Source organism: Pelophylax lessonae, assembly GCF_965119305.1.
Source record: "Pelophylax lessonae genome assembly, chromosome: 3".
In the NCBI taxonomy this organism is placed as follows: Eukaryota; Metazoa; Chordata; class Amphibia; order Anura; family Ranidae; genus Pelophylax; species Pelophylax lessonae.
In genome coordinates, this window is record NC_138770.1 from 69,821,841 (window position 1) to 69,842,444 (window position 20,604).

Here is a 20,604-nt window from a genome sequence, read left to right on the forward strand (position 1 = left end):
AATAAAATTTGCGCCCCAGACTGGAAAGTGCATGATCACGTACTAGGTGGATATGATCCTGTGCAGGAGAGCCATCATGCCACCATATACTGTATATACAGATTATGGTCGGCAACTGGTTAATTTAATTTACTTTTTGAACATCTGATCACTGAGGACTAACTATAATATTGACTTTTGGCCAATACCCTAATTTATGCATATCTACTTTGTATCATGTATCCTTTTGACACTGATCATCACTTTCCTGGTCTAAAAACTTTACTTCTTTCCTGAGAAAAGTAACACACCTGGATTTATGGACATTTATTTGAAAAATATTACTTCATTTATAAATCACTTTCTTGAGAAAAGTCGCACACCTAGTTTTTATACAAATTAGTTGTAAAAAAATATTATCTATTTTACTACTATTTGCATTTCAGCAGAACATCCAAACACAATGTAATAAACGTGTTTGCTCAAGTTCCAATGGTAAATATAAGTTTATTGATACACTCCCAGTAAAGTTATTCATTTGATTTATTCATTTATATGAACTGTTCTGGAAAAACCGGATGTAACTTTACCATCATCCATCTGCTCTTACAAATAAACATCAGAAACTCATATAAATAACAGATAACTCCAAGCAACATTCAGCCAGAAGGAAAAAAGAATCTCCGGGATTCAGAAGATAAACATCTGGGAGAGTTGTGCTACTGCTGATCCGTTACTCTTCTGGTATGTGGCTTTATTATAGAATGCATAGATTAGTGATGGTTCACTGTTTATGGTGGCTATATTAGGTGTAGTCTCTGCAGCTTGCTGCAAAGAGCACCTGTAGGTAGGCGTTAAGGTTAGGTACTAAACCTAATTTAGCTGGGGTCAGGGGCACACTAAGGGGTTGGCGCCCGCCAAGGGCGCAGGCTGAGGGGGGGGGGGGGGTTGTGCAAAAAAAGTGATTTTTGCGCCCTCCGCTCAGCCTGCACCCCCGGCGCCCCCAGGCAACGTGCAACTCCAATCCTGGAGCCCTGTGTCCACTCCAGGCAGCAGTGCGGGTTCTCCGGAGCTCTGTCCGCCCACACATGTGGCCAGTCAGCAGTCACATGACCGTGACATCATCAATCGGCTCCAGTTCGGCGGCAGGCTGGGGACTGCACTGGGGCTGTCAGAGGAACCCATACCACCGCTCAGCACTGTGAGACTCCTTCAACCTCCTCTCCACTCCCAGGCAAAGCTGACTGGGGGACCCCCCCTCTTTCTTTCACCCCCTCTCTCTCTCTCTCTGTCACCCCCTCTCTCTCTCCATCACCCCCTCTCTCTCTCTTTCACCCCCCTCTCTCTCTCTTTCTGTCACCCCCCTCTCTCTCTCTCTCTCTCTGTCACCCTCTCTCTCTCACTCTGTCACCCCCTCTCTCTCTCTTTCTTTTCACCCCCCCTCTCTCTCTGTCACCCCCTTCTCTCTCTCTCTGTCACCCCCTCTCTCTCTCTTTCACCCCCCTCTCTCTCTTTCTGTCACCCCCCCTCTCTCTCTCTCTGTCACCCTCTCTCTCTCTGTCACCCCCTCTCTCTCTCTTTCTTTTTCACCCCCTCTCTCTCTGTCACCCCCTTCTCTCTCTCTCTCTCTCTCTCTTTGTCACCCCTCTCTCCCTGTCACCCCCTCTATCTTTCTGTCACCACCTCTCTCTCTTTCTGTCACCCTCTCTCTCTGTCACACCCTCTCTCTCTCTATCACACCCTCTTTCTCTATCACCCCTCTCTCTCTGTCACCCCCTCTCTCTCTCTCTGTCACCCCCCTCTCTTTCTCTTTCTGTAACCCCTCTCTCTCTCTCTCTCTCTGTCACCCCCCTCTCTCTCTGTCACCCCTCTATCTCTCCATCACCCCCTCTCTCTCTCCGTCACTCCCTCTCTCTCTCTTTGTCACCCCCTCTATCTCTCCATCACCCCCTCTCTCTCTCTCCGTCACCCCCCCTTCTCTCTCTGTCGCCCCCCTCTCTCTCTCTGTCAACCTCCTCTCTCTCTGCTCTCGCTCTCTCTGTCACCCCCTCTCTCTTTCTCTGTCACCCCCTCTCTCTCTCTGTCACCCCCTCTCTCTCTCTGTCACCCCCTCTCTCTCTCTGTCACCCCCCTCTCTCTCTGTCATCCCCCCTCTCTCTCTTTGTCATCCTCAATCTCTCTCTTTGTGATCCTCTCTCTCTCTCTCATCCCCTCTCTCTCTTTGTCACCCCCTCTCTCTCTGTCACCCCTCTCTCTCTCATTGACACCCTCCCTCTCTCTCGCTGTCACTCTCCCTCTCTCTCTTGGTCACCCCCTCTCTCTCTTGGTCACCCCCTCTCTCTCTGTCACCCCCTCTCTCTCTCTGTCACCCCCCCTCTCTCTCTCTGTCACCCCCTCTCTCTCTCTCTGTCACCCCCTCTCTCTCTCTCTGTCACCCCCTCTCTCTCTCTCTCTGTCACCTCCCCTCTCTCTCTGCCACCCCCTCTCTCTCTCCCTCTGTCACCCCCCCCCCTCTCTCTATGTCACCCCCCCTCTCTTTCTCTATGTCACCCCCCTCTCTCTCTCTCTGTAAGCCTGCCCTTTCTCGCTCTCTGTGTAAACCCCCCTCTCTCTTTCGGGGGGCGCCGATAACGTTCCTACGCCTCTGGCTGGGGTAGGGGGTTGAAAGAGGGTTGGGTAAAATTATTATACACATATTACACATATTATTTGTTGCATATTAGTTGTCATTAATTGTTTGTAAGAATGGTTGAATTAACCATTTACCGACCGCCTAACTTACATTTTCTGCGGCAGGCTGGCTCAATTGCATGAAATCACATATCTGTACATCATCTCATGCAATACCATTAGAGGACGCGTGCGTCACCAGAGGCGCATTCGCACACTGATTGTACAGAGGGGGAGCCAATCAGTGGTTCCGATGGCCACCCGCAATTGTTCCCGACAGAGGCAGAACGGCGGTCTGCCTATGTAAACAAGGCAGATCACCGTTCTGAGAGGGTAGAAGATAGAGATCCTGTGTTCCTGCCAAAGCAGGAACACAGATCTCTGTCTTCCTACAGTCAGAGCACCCCCCACACAGTTATCAAGCACCCCCTAGGGACACATTTATTCCTTTGATCACCCCTAATGTTAACCCCTTCCCTGCCAGTGTCATTAGTACAGTAACAGTGCATATTTTTTAGCACTGATTACTGTATTAGTGTCACTGGTCCCCATAAAGAGTGTCAAAAGTGTCAGTTAGGTGTCCAATTTGTCCACCGCAATGTCGCAGTCCCGCTAAAAATTACTGATCGCTGCCAAAAAATAAAAATGCCATAAATCTATCCCCTAGTAGATATGATAACGTTTGCGCAAAACCATCAATATACACTTATTGGGATTTTTTTTTTTACCAAAAATTTGTAGCAGAATACATATTTACCTAAACTGATGAAGAAATTGGATTTTTTACATTATCTTATTAGGTGTGTTTTATAGCAGAAAGTAAAAAATATATATTTTTCCAAAATTGTCGTTCTTTTTTTGTTTATAGCACAAAAAATAAAAATTAGAGGGTATCAAACACCTTCAAAAGAAAGCTCTATTTGTGGAAAAAAAGACATAAATTCTATTTGGGTCGCATAACCGTACAATTGTCAGTTACAGCAGTGCCATATCATGAAAAATGGCCTGGTCATTAAAGGAGAAGTATAGCCAAAGCTCATTTGGCTGTACATCTCCTATGGATCATCGGAGTGCAGTTTGTTTTGCACTCCTGTGACCTGTTTTCAGCAGAGAGTGGGCTGAAATCTGCTCTCTGCTGACGTCACAGAAGTCAGTTCAGGCTCCGCGTCATCGCAACAATGGAAGTCGTGATACCCAGCTCGCTGAGAGCCTAAGCCGGCCGCTCCCCACCCCTCCACAGCCCAGCGCTCCAATGAGCGAGGAGGAGGCAGAGTGGAGAGCTGTGACTGACAGTCAGCAGCTTTCTGCTCGGGGAGCTGTGAGAACTGAGCGATCGGCAGTGTTTAATCCCTCCGTTCTCAGTGTAGAGGCGCCAGGGGACAGATGCTGCATCCATCTAGGTAGGTTTGATCGGCGGAAAAACAAAAAGTCAAAAACAGTCCATGTACATCTATTACTTATTAGCTATGTAGTCTATTTTTTTCAGGAAATCATTTCCTATTGGGGTTTTCTGCCTCATTGCCTTCGTGCACACTACAAATCCAATAGTACATAGTCCATAGTCCATCTTGGGAGCAAGCAAGAGAGGTTGGCTTTATTCCTACATACTGTGCAACCATGAAGAATGAATGTAGCCACCCTCTAACAGGAAGTTGAATATTATAGCGACAAAAAAAATAAATAATAATAATAATAATTTTGGAGACTTACAAAAAAAAGGGACCTTTTTGAGTTAAGAATACATACTAGAACTTTAACCTTTTAACATTAAATGCTTGTAACGAGACCCTTGCTCGCTCGCTTCCGCTCTCCCGACACTCCTCTGCTACTAGTGAGTCAGCTTGCAGATCGCAACATCTGATGGTTCGCTCAACGAAGGCTCCGGGATCCGAACTACAGCTATGTGCCGTTCGGACTCCATTAGAACAAACACCAGGCAGGCTGTATGTAAGTTCAAACAGGAAGACATTTATTGAAAGTATACAACACACTTTTGTACAGAATTTGGAACATCCCGCCCCCAACAACAGCTTTCCTATTGGTCAATTGTAAAGCACATGTAGTCCTCCTTCAGGTCCTCTTTAGTCATGCAAATGAGGACTTGAAAATGAGTCAGCAGGGATTGGTCCGATAGCTTGATTAGAAGGACTGTTATGTGTAATGAGACAGAACCCCCAGGGGGCAATCAATGTACTCAATAGCCAGACACAGAACAATGGAGCCGTCTGGAGCCTTAAGACAGGGCAGAAGACCCCCTCACTGTGTAACATATTTCAAGGAGGAACACTTCCGTATTCCAAGGTTCATGACAATACCAGTATCTTCTGGCCCATAGTCTGTCGGTAGGAGGCATGCGCACAGTCCCTTCCAAAACACACAGTGACAGTGGGTTCTGTCACAATGCTGTTTTGATCTTTATTCATTCTTTGTTCCATCTCAGTTTTTCCAGCAGCCATAATGACAATGTGCTTTAATGGTGATAAGGAAAGTATTGAGAGTGCTGCTGATAAAGTGCAGGGGGAGAAATAAGATTAAGGCTTATAGGCACTGGCACGTTTGGAGAAGTGGATACTGTAAAAAAGAACCCTAAAGCATTAGTAAACCGTGGCAGAGTTTAACAAAAAAAAAAAAAAAAAAAACACCTGTAAGGCAATGGCATAATGTGTTAGTAATCAAGTACAGCCCAAAGCAAAAACAATAAAAAATAAGCACAGGGCTAGCATGACTATGTAGGCAGTGTAGAGATAGGGTTAAGAAAGTTCAGATAAGTTAAATCAGTCTTCTACCCAATTAGGGGTTTTTATTTAGCCTGCGGGAGGGACTGGAAGGGTGGTCTTGGAGAGGGCAGCACATCTTCACAGCATTCCATGAAGCACGTGGGGAGGAACGTTCCTGCCTGCCCGCCCATTTATTGGATTTATGCTTCTGTATGTGGTCTTCATGATTTGGTGGTTGGGGTCTTTGGAGGGGTTAAAAAAATCTGCTGTGCTCATCAGTTTAGGGACCCATCTAAGGTATGGAGTCATCTGTGGAATGCCAGTTAATGGGGGTTTAACTAGTAGGTTAAAATTGTGAGGTATCTGCAGAATGTTGAGGTTGTCCCCGAGCTGGTGTGGGGCGGCTGGGGACCGTTTAAATAATTACGCAGATACATAGTTGATAATTGATACTTGGTGCCTCCAAAGATTGGCAACCTCAAGTTTCTTGTTGTTGTATTATTATTTTTGGTTCCTGTTTTAAGGAATGTTTTATTTTAATAAATGGCCGTTACGGCCAAATTTTACTCCAACAATTGTGTTTTGGCGTTTTTTCTACAGAGTTGGGGTAAAAGGGGGTTGGGTTGGTTAGAGGTTAAGACAAGTTTGAGAATTACATTTGGGGTGCCTTAGTAATGTGCTTATTATAGGCTTACCTGTAGGTTAAAATCATAGACTGGGTTTACTACCGCTGTAATGAATGTCATCTAGGCAGCAAAATGCTGTGTACCTTGGAGAATTGGGGGTTTGGGGGGGGGAGGTATTAACCTTCTTACATACTTTGTTACATATTAATGCTGCAGATATCCTGCAGCCTCTTTACAGCCTTTCCCTGTCCATGTGCACTACAGTGATAACAGGCTGCATGTGTTTTTTTTTTTCTTTTCATGGAGCATATTTCCTAATTGTTTTTATCACAGACTTGCTTTTAAATTGGAACTTCTATTGAAAGCCCCCACCCCCAAAGTCAAATTATCTTTGAAGGTGATTTAAAAAATACAATTTTTGCCTCTCCAATGTCTCCTGGGATAGCTGGGTGCTCAAAATCCTGTGAAAATACACCTCTGCAATGGGGTGAAGTGCATTCTCATGGGATTTCAAGCTTTTAGAGAGCTGGAAGTCTGGGCCAAGGTAAAAATAGGTTTGCATTGAAGGGAACTCTTAAGGTATCAGCATACAAAGACATTTTGGACAATTTCATGCTCCCAACTTTGTGGGAACAGTTTGGGATGGCCCCTTGTTGTTTTAACATGGCTACACACCGGTGCACAAAGCAAGGTCCATAAAGACATGGAGGAGCGAGTTTGGGGTGGAGGAACTTAACTGGCCTGCACACCTTTTGGACACCTTTGGAATGAATTCGAGTGGAGACTGTGAGCCAGGCCTTCTCTCCAACATCAGTGCCTGACCTTACCAAAGCGCTTCTGAAAGAATGGTCAAACGTTCCCATAGACACACTCCTAAACCTTGTGGACAGCCTTCCCAGAAGATTTGAAGCTGTTATAGCTGAAAAGGGTGGGCCAACTCAATATTGAATCCTACGGACTAAGACTGGGATTCCCTTAAAGTTTATGTGCGTGTAAAGACGTTCCAATACTTTTGGTAATATAGTGGATATCTTGAGCACTGCCAAAAATCGAATTTGTGTCATCAGAACCTCAAGATACTTATTCTTCCTACTATTAAAGACATTTCTAGAGACATTAAATGCCAATGGGAATCAAATCTACAAACAAGTAGCATGCATGTGATTAGCCTACTGAATATGAGAGGGATGAGTTAAAGTGGTAGTAAACTCTTAACAAAAAATAAATGTTTCTTCCTGCAAGGCAATATCATAAACTGCTAGTATGCACTGCATACTAGCACATTATGAAAGACTTACCTTGAAGCGAAGTGGGCTGTGGCCACTTGAATGACCAAGCCAGCGATGATGTCACTCCCGCGTATGCACAGTTCTGATTGAATGGCACAGGTTTTAATGCTTCCTTGCCCTAATGAAAACTAAAAACACACATTTTTGGTTTTATATACACTGTAATGGCCAGTTAAAGTTTATCTTTCAAAAATCAAAGAGCAAGTCCACCTCAATTATACCTATGCTTTACATTAATTGAGTTTTAGTGGTGAAGTCTACACAAACCTGAGAGCTCTAAAATCAAACAGCAAATACATTCAGTTTTATGCTTTACCTAATATTGTATTGTGGCAAGATAACATTTTGTTTATTTTCCCTAAATTTTCCTTTAGGTGAATTTCTAAATCATGAGAATGATATTTCTACACACTGTGGCCTTCTTGTGGATCCTCTGTGGGGTTTCTGCTCAGTGTAAGAACTGTTGTCCCTGACTGTTTGTATAGAACGTTATATGTCTTATATTAGGCTGACATTAAATTGTAATAATTTATTTATCCTGTGTAAGCCAAAATATAAAATGATGGCAAAAAGATAGACAGACAAATAGCCAGACAGACAGACAGACAGACAAATAGCCACACAGGCAGACAGACAGACAGACAGACAGACAAATAGCCAGACAAATAGCCAGCCAGACAGACAGACAAATAGCCAGACAGACAGACAAACAGCCAGCCAGACAGACAGACAGACAAATAGCCAGACAGACAGACAAATAGCCAGACAGACAGACAAATAGCCAGACAGACAAATAGCCAGACAGACAGACAGACAAATAGCCAGACAGACAGACAAATAGCCAGAAAGACAGACAGACAAATAGCCAGACAGACAGACAAATAGCCAGACAGACAGACAAATAGCCAGACAGACAGAAAAATAGCCAGACAGACAGACAAATAGCCAGACAGACAGACAAATAGCCAGACAGACAGACAAATAGCCAGAAAGACAGACAGACAGATCTGAGGTTAACCTATGTATAAATTTGTATCTACTGAATATATAGATGCCAATAGTCATCGATATGAGATAAATTATAGGTAGACAGAAAGAAAGGTAAATGCTTAGATAAATTATTATTTTTAGTATTACAATACAGTATTTATATAGCGGAATCAATAAGTGGGTAATTGGCGCTGCCTATAGTGAATATGATTAAGTGTAAATTTCAATAAATGTATATAAATGTGAACAAGTGGCCATTGGTGATAAAAAATGCTGAAAATACTGAGTGCAATGGTGTAACTGTATCCAAATATAAAGTGACCAGTGACTAGAAAGTGCAGTATAAGAAAAAATAAATAAATATATTACCAGTGAAAGAGTATCAGATAAAGTGCAATGAAATATAAGAGTAATGATCGATGGTTATACAATCAACTATATAGTAGTTGGCTAAAAAACTGATAACTTAATAGCCAGTACCAATAAAATTAATACAATCACAGTTGAAGAAATAAAATGTGGTAAGTGCAAATTGTGCAAAAATATTGTGCAAAAAAAGCAATAAATAATTTGGTAACTGGCTGAAGTGATAATCCAGGTAGCCAAATAAGTGTAAATAGGAAATAGTCCCAGAGAATTAGTCCAAATCCAGAGAGAATTGGTAAGTAGATGAAAATCAAGGTGACCCCATGGTGGGTAACTGGTAGCCCAGCCCCAGAAGTGGAAGAGATTGAGTGCAGCGATGCCCAACCACTTATTTCTCAAGATGAGTACATGGAAGGACCATCGCAGCACGTCTCTGATGATGACGAAACGCAGGTGCCAACTGCTGCGGCACTCAGAATTGTGGAGACCGACAAGGAGGGCAGGGGTGAAGACTGGGTGGAAGATGATGTGGAGGACGATGAGGTCCTCAACCCCACATGAAATGAAGGTCATGCAGGTGACCTGAGTAGTTTGGAGGAAGAGGCGGTGGTCGCACAGAGCCACTAGCACAGCAGAAGAGGGAGCAGGGTGCAGAAGCGGAGCGGCCGTGCCCTAGACACTACGCCCGCTACTGCCCAACGCAGCAAGGGACCGAGCGCACCAAAGCCAGCTCAAAGGAGTTCTCTAGCGTGGAAGTTTGTAACGCTCATGCGTTTTTGTTAGTGGATGGATTTGCAGCTGCAGAATTGTCACACTCAGTAGTCGTGTAGAGATTCTGTTGAACAAACATATCCAACTCTCAGGACTTCATCACTGTGCACAGCCTGTTTATGCAATATACATACACTCTATCTGATGTTAATGGAGGGATAGAATACATGAGAGTATATAGGTGAGAGGCAGGCTATAGTATGGTGAACACCTAGGAGTAGTATTTAGGAGAGTGGTAGGTGATGGTAGTAAGCAGATAGGTTCTAATGTCAAGTATAGTGCAGATGGTAGGGGACAGCAGATGGAGTATACAAGACAGAGTAACCTAGTGCAAAGATAGTTGATGGTAGTCCCAAGAGCTAACAGTCTATGCAGATGATAGGAAATAGCTTAGATAGAGATAGTCCTGGTATATGCAGTAGATGACAGTAGAAGTGCAGGTTAGTAAGGAATCCCCTGTGGGGTACTTATCACTAGATAGGTAGTAGTAACAAAGTTCAGTAGTGAGAGGTGATCCAGTAGCGAGATACGGATCGGCAGCAAGGTTCCGGTTCAGTTTAGGCAAAGGGAATAGCCAGCAGCTCCAGCTTCACAAGAGAAGGTGCAGTGAACATGCGGTTTGAACGAGCAATGAGTGAGAGAAAGCCGGCGATTGAAATAGCCGCTCATAGCGGCGCTCGGCGATGATGTCATTGCCCTTAAAGGTGTATGCGTCCCATTTGGATAGCAAGATGGGACGCAATTTTAAGAGAGAAATGTGGAAATAAGGGTACCAGAGGTACCAGAACATTACAAAGTTCTTCAGAAAATGTGCTGATGACAGGACACGAGTGGTTTGCACCCTGTGCAATCAGAGCCTGAAGCGAGGCATAAACCTTCTCAACCTGAGCACAACCTGCATGATCAGGCATCTAAGTGCAAAGCACGAGCTGCAGTGGAGTAGACACCTTCAAAACCAAGAAAGGTCTCTGGCTCCTCCTGCTTCCTCTTCTGCTGCAGTCTCGGCCTCTTCATCCACCTCTGTAGTGATACCGGCACCTGCCACCCCGCAAACAGACGATCTGTCAGCAACACCACCACCTGGGTCACCAACCATCTCCACAATGTCCCGTGGAAGCGTTCAGCTTTCCATCTCCCAAACACTTGAGAGGAAGAGGAAGTACCCCCCTACCCACCCGCGATCCCTGGCCCTGAATGCCAGCATTTCAAAATTCTTGGCCTTTGAAATGATGTCATTCCGTCTGGTGGAGATGCACAGTTTTAAAAGCCTTATGTCGGTGGCTGTCCCACAGTACGTCGTGCCCAGCCGCCACTACTTTTCCAGGCAGGGGCGTTATATCTCCCTAATGGCACACTGGGTAAATGCAGTGGCGGATGGGCCTGAGGCGGATAGCAATTTGGCGCATGTCCTTCCACCACCGAGGATTGCAGGGCGCTTCAGTTTGCCTCCTGTTCCTAACTCCTCCTACTCCACTTCCTCATCCTCTACCGCCTCCTCATCTTGTCATCGTAACACCTTCACCACCAACTTCAGCACAGCCAGGGGTAAACGACAGCAGGCAGTTTTAAAACTTGCCTGTTTGGGGGAAAAAACCACACACCGCGCAGGAGTTGTGGAGGAGCATGGAACAGCAGACAAATGAGTGGTTGCTGCCAGCGAGCCTCAAGCCCGGCCTGGTGGTGTGCGATAATGGGCGAAACTTCATAGCAGCTCTGGGCCTAGCCGGTTTGACGCACATCCCTTTCCTGGCGCATGTGCTGAATTTGGTGGTGCAGAGGTTCCTTAAAAATTACCCCGATATGTCAGAGCTGCTGCAGAAAGTGCGGGCCGTTTGTGCGCACTTTCGGCGTTCTCACCCTGCTGCTGCTCGCCTGTCAGCGCTGCAGCGTAACTTCGGCCTTCCCGCTCACCGCCTCATATGTGACGTGCCCACAAGGTGGAACTCCACCTTGCACATGCTAGAAAGACTGTGCGAGCAGCAGCAGGCCATAGTGGAGTTTCAGCTGCAGCACGCACGCGTGAGTCGCTCTGCGGAACAGCACCACTTCACTCCAATAACTGGGCCTACATGCGAGACCTGTGTGCCTTGTTGCGCTGTTTTGAGTACTCCACCAACATGGCCAGTGCCGTTGACGCCGTTGTCAGCTTAACTATCCCACTTCTATGCCTCCTTCAAAAAACGATTTGGGCGATGATGGAAGAGGATGTGGGACAGGATGAGGAGGAGGAGGATGAAGAGGTAACATTTCCAAGGCTTTCAGGGCAGTCATTCGCAAGTGGCTCAGAGGGTGGGTTCCTGCACACACAAACGCCAGGTACACAATTGTCCAGCAGGGGCACAGTTCTGGAGGATGAGGAGGAGGAGATGGAGGAGGAGATGGAACCATGTTCACAGCAGGGTGGCACCCAGGCCAGCTCATGGCCATCACTGGTGCATGGCTGGGGGGATACAGAGGACACAGACGATACACCTCCCACAGAGGACAGCCTTTTGTTGCCTCTGGGCAGCCTGGCACACATGAGCGATTACATGCTGCAGTGTCTCCACAACGACCGCCGAGTTGACCACATTCTAACTTGTGCTGATTATTGGGTGGCCACGCTGCTAGATCCCCATTACAAGGACAACGTACCGTCCTTAATTCACTCACTGGAGCGCGATCGCAAGATGCGCGAGTACAAGCGCACGCTGGTAGACGCCATGCTGCTGGCATTCCCACCTGACAGCGGGGCCACAGTGGAAGCACAAGGCCAAGGCAGAGGAGGAGGAGGAAGAGGTCGCCAACGCAACCAGGGCACCGCCAGCACCTCAGAAGGCAGGGTTAGCATGGCCGAAATGTGGAAAAGCTTTGTCAGCACGCCACAACAAACAGCAGCACCAGCAGCTCATATGGAACGTCTTAGCAGGAGGCAGCATTTCACCAACATGGTGGAGCAGTATGTGTGCACACGCCTACATGTAGTGAATGATGGGTCTGCCCCCTTCAACTTCTGGGTCTCCAAATTGGCCACATGGCCTGAGCTTGCCCTTTACGCCTTGGAGGTGCTGGCGTGCCCTGCAGCCAGTGTATTATCTGAACGGGTATTTAGCACGGCTGGGGGCGTTATCACAGACAAGCGCAGCCGCCTGTCCAGAGACAATGTGGACAAGCTCACGTTCATTAAAATGAACCAGGCATGGATCCCACAGGACTTTTCCGTACCTTGTGGAGCATAGAGATGGATACCGACCTTACCCAGCCATTGTTATATTTTTGATCTTTCTCACTCTTTTGGGGTGTACCCTAATTTAAAATGACTGAAAAAAAAGCAGTGTTGGCTACCTCGTCCCCCTCCACCGCCGCTTCCACCTACACCGCCACATCCACCGCCACCTCAACCTCCCTCCTACTCCATATGGGCATCGTCCTTCACAGATGAAGAAAATTGTTTTATTTTTCTGTTTTTTTTTTGTTGTTTTAAGTTATTTCCCTATCCACATTTGTTTGCAGAGCACTTGCCATGTTCTTAACTACATTTGCTGCCATTTGCAGCACTCTAGCTATTTCCATTGGTGTTTTAGAGCCATTTTAGTGCCTGAAAGTTCGGATCCCCATTGACTTCAATGGGGTTCGGTGTCCGGGTAAAGTTCGGAAAAAGTCCGGGACACGGACCCGGACTTTTTTTTCAAGTTCGGCCGAACCCACCGAACACGGACATCCAGGTGTCCGCTCAACTCTATTCCTAATGTTTACATGTTGATCTTATAATATTTTTATTATATATATGCTATTTTTACGATATCAAGTCGGATATATGCACTGATATTCACATTTATATACATTTATTGAAATTTACACTTAATCATATTCACTATAGGCAGCGCCAATTACCCACTTATTGATTCCTTTGTTTACACAATCTTAGGATTGTAGTCCAGGGTAGGCTGCAGCCTAATTTCTTCTTCTCCATCCGTTAAGATATCCACAGCGCGGAACTCATTTCCTTAGTATTTATATAGCGCCAACAGTTTGCACAGCGCTTTTCAATAAAACGGCGGCCATACAGCAACACTACATTTCAATACAAGAGGGTTAGGAGGGCCCTGCTCATGGGAGCTTATGAATCTAATAGGAAGGGGCTGGTGGAAAAAAAAAAGTCAATAACTGTAAGGGATGAGTGAAAATAGACTAGTGCGCTCAAATTAAATATTAATCAAAAGACATAATAAATTATGACAATGAAAATCATTGAAAGATTATAAACGAAAATGATATAAAAGAATATATATTAATTGCAAAAGTAAAACAAGTACTACAAAAGTGCATGGACAACCATCATTAGTGCCATAAACCAAAAACGGGCACAAATAGCTCAAGAAATCGCCAATGAGCAATATAATGTTAAAAGAATTTCAAAGTGAAGTCCAACTGGTGATTCTTTAATGAAGAGTGAATAAACGCAACTTGCAATATTGAGTGCTGCATGCGACCCCACCATGATCAAAAAAATGAGTGGCTGCTTACCAGAAACAAGTAATCAATGCTTGTGGTTATCCTGTACTCTAGGGGTAAATTGGCCTCAGCAGATAATGGAAACTCCTTCAGCAGCGATCCTTATATGTAGACATTCCACGTGCAAAACAGGACTTTCCAGGACTAGCCAATGAGCTTAAATAATTTGGATCAGAATAAGGAAATCATTCAATTAGGTTTTGATTATCAATCAGTATGCAGATGTTCTCATCAGTGCTTTTACACAATTGTTGCCCAGATTTTCATCTGTAATATTTGCAACAGTTTCCCTCAATTAAAACAGCTGTATAACTAGAACCATCCAAATTAATCTCATGCCCCTTTAAGAATAGGAAAAGAACTATAATCCTGAGTACTCTCTCAATCCGGCGCTGTCCTGTGTGCAGCACTTTGGCTCCTGCTGTCATTCAAATCATGTGAAGAGGGAGCAAGGGCGTGGCCAAATTGCACTGCGTGTGTCTATAGTCGACTTTTCGAGGGGTGCTCAGAGAAGAGGAAGAGTGGAGAACGGCGGTGGGGGACTCCAGAAGAGGATGTAAGGGCCACTCTTTTGAGAAGTATCCACTCGGGCAGGCCTTCACAGATCTATGAACTATGAGGGATGAACTGATGGGAGAAATAAAATAATTGGGTATTAGCTGAAGAGGGTTTGCATGATATTTGGAGACCAGGTTGGTGATGCAGCTCGGTGCAGAGTTGTAAATGACTTTGTATGTTGTTAAAATTTTGAATTTTTTTTCATTGGGCAATGGGAAGCCAGTACACTGAATGGTTGGTAAGGTGGATTAGTCAGGCAGCAGCATTCGTAATAGACTGAAGAGGGGATAGCCTGTGAAGAGGTAGGCATATGAGGAGGGAGTTACAGTATTTAAGGCGAGAGATACTAAGGGAGTAAATAGGTTATTTAGTGGTTTCAATGGTTAAAAAGGGGCATATTTTGGAGATGTTATGGAGGTGAAGTCTACACATGATTTGGACAGTGATTGGATTTGAGACTGAAAGGACAGCTCAGAGTCCGAAATTACACCCAGCACCCTGGCATGAGGGGAGGGACTGATAGTTGTATTATTGATCTTGATGGAGAACTCTGGGGAGGGGGCATGGGCAGGAGGGAATGTTATGAGCTCCGTTGTAGAAAGACTGAGTTTGAGGAAGTAGTGTGACATCCATGCTGATATGTCAGTTAGAAAGTTAGTAATGCGAGAAGAGACTGAAGGAGTGAGGTGAGAAGAAGGTGTCATCAGCATAAAGATGATACTGAAAGCCATGGGAGTTTATCAAGTGACCAAGGGAGGAGGTGCAGATGGAGAAGAGGAGGGGTCCAAGGACAGAATCTTGGGGGACCCCTTCAGAAAGAGGAAGTGGAGAGGAGAAGACAGAGTTATAGGTAACACTGAAGAAGCTTTGTGATAGGTAGGAGGAGAACCAGGAGAGAGCAGAGCCTCAAAGGCCAAGAGTGGATTTTTTGGAGGAGGAGAGGATAGTCAACAGTATCAAAGGCAGAAGAGGTCTAGTATGGAGTAGTGGCCATTGGTTTTAGCAGTTAGTAAATCATTCATGAGTTTTAGTAGGTCAGTTTCAGTGAATTGTAGTAAGCAGAAGCCAGATTGCAAGGGGTCAAGAAGGTTGTTGTCACTAATCATTCTAAAAATATAGACGTAACCGGGAGCAAGGAGATGGGTCATAAGTTGTTCAGACTGGTGGGGTCCAATGAGGGCTTTTTAAGCATGGAGATGATCAGTGCATGTTTTAGAGGGGAGGGGAAGGTGCCAGCAGAGAGGGAGAGATTGAAGATGTGAGAGAGGGAGCATAGGACAGAAGAAGAGGGTGACTGTAGTAGTTGTGAGGGAACAGGGTCCAGCAGACAGGTGGTAAGGCTGGCTTCTGAGAAAAAATTAGCAATCTCTTCAGTAGTAACAAGATCAAACAAGGAAAGTATTGAGGGTGGTTTTGTATAGGGTTTGTTACATGGGATAGATATTGTGGTTTTTATTGGAATAAATGGGATGGGAGAAGGGAATGAGTGGGATACTCCTTGAGGCTTAAACTAATTACAATTGGAATTTTACTTCTGAAATGCCCATTGGCACGTCCTAGACACTAGCCGGCGCCAGCCAACGCTCACTGACACTGAGAACACTCTGTAGAACAGAAGAAGTGCTGAATCCTCGACTTATACTCCAGAAGATCCAAGACTGAGAACTGTAGAACTCCTGACACTGTTGTACTGTGAACGTCACTGAATACTTTCCCCCGCCTGGCACAGCTTGAGGTAGTATGTAGTAGAACTCTGTATAGTTGTCACTATAACTGGCATGCTCTCTACAATTCAGGGCCCAGACTGCAGGTGCCCCCCTTTGACTTTGAACTCTTCAGGATCCACTGACTATGTACTCCCTCTGTAGCTTCAGGGTCCTCAACCTAGGTACCCCCTTTTACAGCTAGCTGACACTGGATCCCAGAGTGGTCCCCTCTAACTTCAGGCAGAACCCCAGGGGCAATCCTCAGTACTCACGACCTGTGTAGGCTTTCCTGGGACTGGACCCCACTCTCTCTCTCTCTCCGCAGGCTCTCGGCACACCGGATCCCCTCAGCTCAACTCAGCACTCTCTGGACACTCAGGCGACACCCTGAGACATCCACCTTCCTCAGACAGGAGGAGAGACAGCCACACTCTCCTTCCTGGAACTCTGCTCCCGCCAAAGACACCTTGCCACACACTTCCCTCCAAACTTATACCCACTCCTAGAATCCTTTGCAGCAAAATCTGCCTTCTGGGGTAGTTATAAGCTGGGATGTGTCCCCTGATTGGGCTTCCCACACTGCCCTATGAGAATCCTCTCACAGGAGCCAGTGGGGATACTTATCCTCTCAGCAGGCACATCTGGAAGCCCTGACACCCTAGCTAAATAAATCACAGCCCTGATGTTAGGCAGACAAGGCTCACTATAGTTTTACCTAGCACCTACCTGTAGGGTGCTACACACATAAAGTGACTAGTGCTCCAAGGAGACAGTGACAACCTTTTACAGCAAACTGTTCAACCCCTTGTGAGTGGGCGCTTACCTTATGCAGTGTGACTTAGCATTTAAGCTATAGTATAGAAATATATATGGATATTTTTCCCTGATGAAGACATGAGGTCCCTGTGTGGTCACGTGTAGGGGAGGGGCAAGGACGGATGGAAAGCTGCACTGACCGAGTCACTGAGGCTGTTGGCTGCTACTGTTAGACCGGGCTGCAATTCTTACCACACCACCCAATTCAATGATACCTATCTTATTCGGATGCTGATGACAGATTGGCACACTGTAGCACCTCATAAATGTGAGTGTTTTTTATTCATTTTTCAATACATTTCTAAATTTAAAGGATTTCATTACTATTTCGTTTTTTTCCTTTGCATGTGTGATACATGGGCTGGGTATTGGAAGGAGCTATTTCCTGTGAAGGATCCATATCTAGGAGGATTGGATCAACTCCACTAAGTGCTTTCTGACTATAGCTTAAATGCTAAGTCACACTGCATAAGGTGAGCGCCCACTCACAAGGGGTTGCACAGTTTGCTGTAAATAGCTGTTACTGTGTCTCCTTGGAGCACTTGTCACTTTATGTGGCTCTATTATCTGCACATATTCAGCACCATTGTCACCTTTTGAAGAGGCTGCATTTGTACCTGCGCTGGCTCAACTGGATTATTTTGCACAAATGGACTTTTGCACATGTGTACTAGTTATTTATTTGTGAATTTTTACTTTAACTCATATTTGGCACCAGTGACACGTTAGAAGATTTATTTTAAGTGGTTGTTCATTTATTTACACTAGCTCATTCGGCCTTTTTTGCACTACTGTATTTTTTTTATATATGTGTTTACACTAATAGATTTATTTATTTATGTATTTATGATCACTATATATTTGAGGTCTGTTGATCACATTGGATCACATTTAGTCACTAAATTGGTTTGCTACTAATTGGGCAGCATTTTTTGATATAATAGAGAGAACAGTGGCTGGTAAGAGAGATCTGTGAGCTGGAAATAGATCCAGCTGGAAATAGATTAACAGTGAGCTGATCTGCTCTGCTCTACTTCAAACAGGGAAGCTGCGTGGTACCATCTGGGGGGGGGGGGGGGGGGGGCAGGCATAACTGAAGGGTCAACAGGGGGAGGCTGCACTGCACAAACTGACATCAGACCTAAACAGTTTGACTGGGAATACCTTAAAACCTAAGAGGACTTGCGACTGGGAATACCTTGCGACTGGGTGTACCGTGCAACTAGGAGTAACCATGTGTCTGGGAGTAACCGTGTGCAGGGGAGGACTGGGCCAGGAGGCAGGGTGGCAATTGCCTCCTGGGCCGCTCTGATGCCCTGTAAAAATGCTGCAATGTTCTGCCACAGACATGTCTAAAGTTTTCTGGTAAAGAGAAGTAAAAAATCCCTTCCCCTGACCTACTGAGTGCAGGTTTAAGATAAGGACAGAGTGCAGGCTTACCCCCTCCCCCCAGCATGGATGGTGTAAACTGTCTGAGCAGAGGCCTGTTCCATGCCTCACTGCAGACTCTCCTCCAACCCCAACCAAGCTGTCCCAGCTCCCTCCAACCTCCCCCTGCTCGCCAGGTCGGGCTCCTGGATTCAGCCGGTGAGTAGAGAGTACCTGCAGTGGAGCTTCAGCCTAGAATGGAGTCAGGAGAAGGCCAGAAAGAGGGAGAGTGTGTGTGTGTGGGGGGGGGGGGGGACAAATTGCTGCACCGTGGGCCTCTGGTTTGTACTTGCCTCCAGGGTCGAACGTTGCCAGTCAGCCTCTGACCGTGTGACTGTGAGTACCTCAGCGACTGGGTACCTTGCGACTGGGAGTAACCGTGTAACTCGGAGTAGCTTGCGACTGAGAGTACCTTGAACTGGGAGTAACCGTGTGACTGGGTGTACCTGCGACTGGGAGTAACTGGGAGTAATCGTGTGACTGGGTGTACCTTGCGACTGTGAGTAAGCTTAGCAACTGGGAACAACCTTAGCGACTGGGAACAAACTTAGCGACTCGGAAGTGCCTTAGTGATCGGGAGTAACCCTAGCGACCGGGAGTAACCCTAGCAACAAGGAGGACCTAGCGACCGGGAATACCTTGTGACATTGTGACTGGGAGTACCTTAACGACCGATGTGTAACTCTAGCGACCAGGAGGACCTAGTGACCGGGAATACCTTGTGACATTGTGACTGGGAGTACCTCCGTGACTGGTGAGTACCCTAGGTTTAGTACCGGGGGAGATTGAGATAGTGTAGGTAACGAATAGCAGGTCATTATCCTAATTATCCCTATAGATTAGAGGGTAATGTCCGACAGGATTGGGGATGCCACTCAGTACACTTCTTGCTGCATGTATGTATTTCTTGATGAACCAATTGAGGGCGAATACTGCTGTGCCAGATGTGAGTGACTTGTTTCTCTGGAAGCTCAGATCCTGGATTTAGAAAACAAGGTGGCAACACTGCGTAGCATCAACAACCTGGAAAGGATCTTGGACATTACCCAGCAGGTGCTGGCAGGGGCCAGAATAGAGGAGGGTGGAGACGTAGGCACAGAAGGTAGGCAGTAGGGTGACAGAAGGAGGGGAAAAGGGAAGAGCACTAGGGAGGCCAGTCTGGAGTTGGAACACCAACAAATATGCCAAGTTACATGATGGGGATATCAGCTCAGGGGTGGCAGTGCTGGAGCAGGCGCCCTCCCCCAGCTGCCAGGGTGGCTTCAGGAAGGAGGGGGGCCGAGACTCAGGAAAGGTTAGACAGGTTGTGGTAGTAGGGGACTCAATTATCAAGAGGACAGAGGGCAATCTGTCAAAACGATTGAGGTAGCCGAACAGTATGTTGTTTACTGGGCGCTCGAGTAGGGCACATTGCGGATCAGTTAGACAAATTATTGGGCGGGCTGGGGGGACCCAGTGGTCATGGTGCATGTAGGCACCAATGACCAAATGAGAGGAAGGTGGAGGATTCTAAAAAATGATTTCAGGGACTTAGGGAATAGATTGAGGAATAGGACCTCCAAGGTGGTTTTCTCTGAAATTCTGCTTGTACCTCGAGCCACACCAGAGAGGCAGAAGGAGCTTAGGGAACTGAACAAGTGGCTGAGGTACTGGTGTAGGAAGGGGGGTGTTTGGGTTCCTGGAGAACTGGGCTGACTTCCCAGTCACCTACCGGCTCTTTAGTAAAGATGAACTGCACCTTAATGGGGACAGTACAGCTCTTTTGGGGGGGAAATATGGCCACAAAGTTGTAGGGGCTTTTAAACTAGGGGTTGGATGGGGAGGGGAGGGGCTCAGAGGTAGAGTCATTTAGTAGGGAGCAAAGGACAGAAGGTATTACTGGGGTCAGCAGCGACAGTAGATCTGTAACACCAACCATTGGGGGATCTGTGCGGACAAACCTCAGACAAAACAGGAATAAACTTAAGTACAATTCACTATCCACTTTCACAAAACTAAGAGGGGTATACACAAATGCCAGGAGCCTAGCTAATAAAATAGATGAGTTGGAACTGTTAGTACATGAGGAGGACATAGAACTTGTGGGAATAACAGAAACTTGGTTCTACCCCTCACGCAACTGACTGGCTGGCCAATATCCAAGGGTATTCTGTGTATCGGAAGGACAGGGAAGGAAAAAGCGGGGGAGGAGTAT

At 46.1% G+C, this 20,604-nt stretch overlaps 1 protein-coding gene across 1 annotated transcript in view; it reads left to right on the forward strand.

Annotated features, from left to right (window-relative positions):
• The first annotated feature begins 620 nt into the window (after positions 1-620).
• Positions 621-20,604, forward strand: part of LOC309549334 (fucolectin-4-like) — a 63,199-nt gene continuing 43,215 nt past the window's right edge. Inside the window, exons 1-2 of the mRNA XM_082249533.1 lie at positions 621-723; positions 7,656-7,734. Coding sequence (XP_082105659.1) covers positions 7,671-7,734 — 64 coding nt within the window. The 5' untranslated portion in view covers positions 621-723; positions 7,656-7,670. The remainder of the gene's footprint in view (positions 724-7,655; positions 7,735-20,604) is intronic.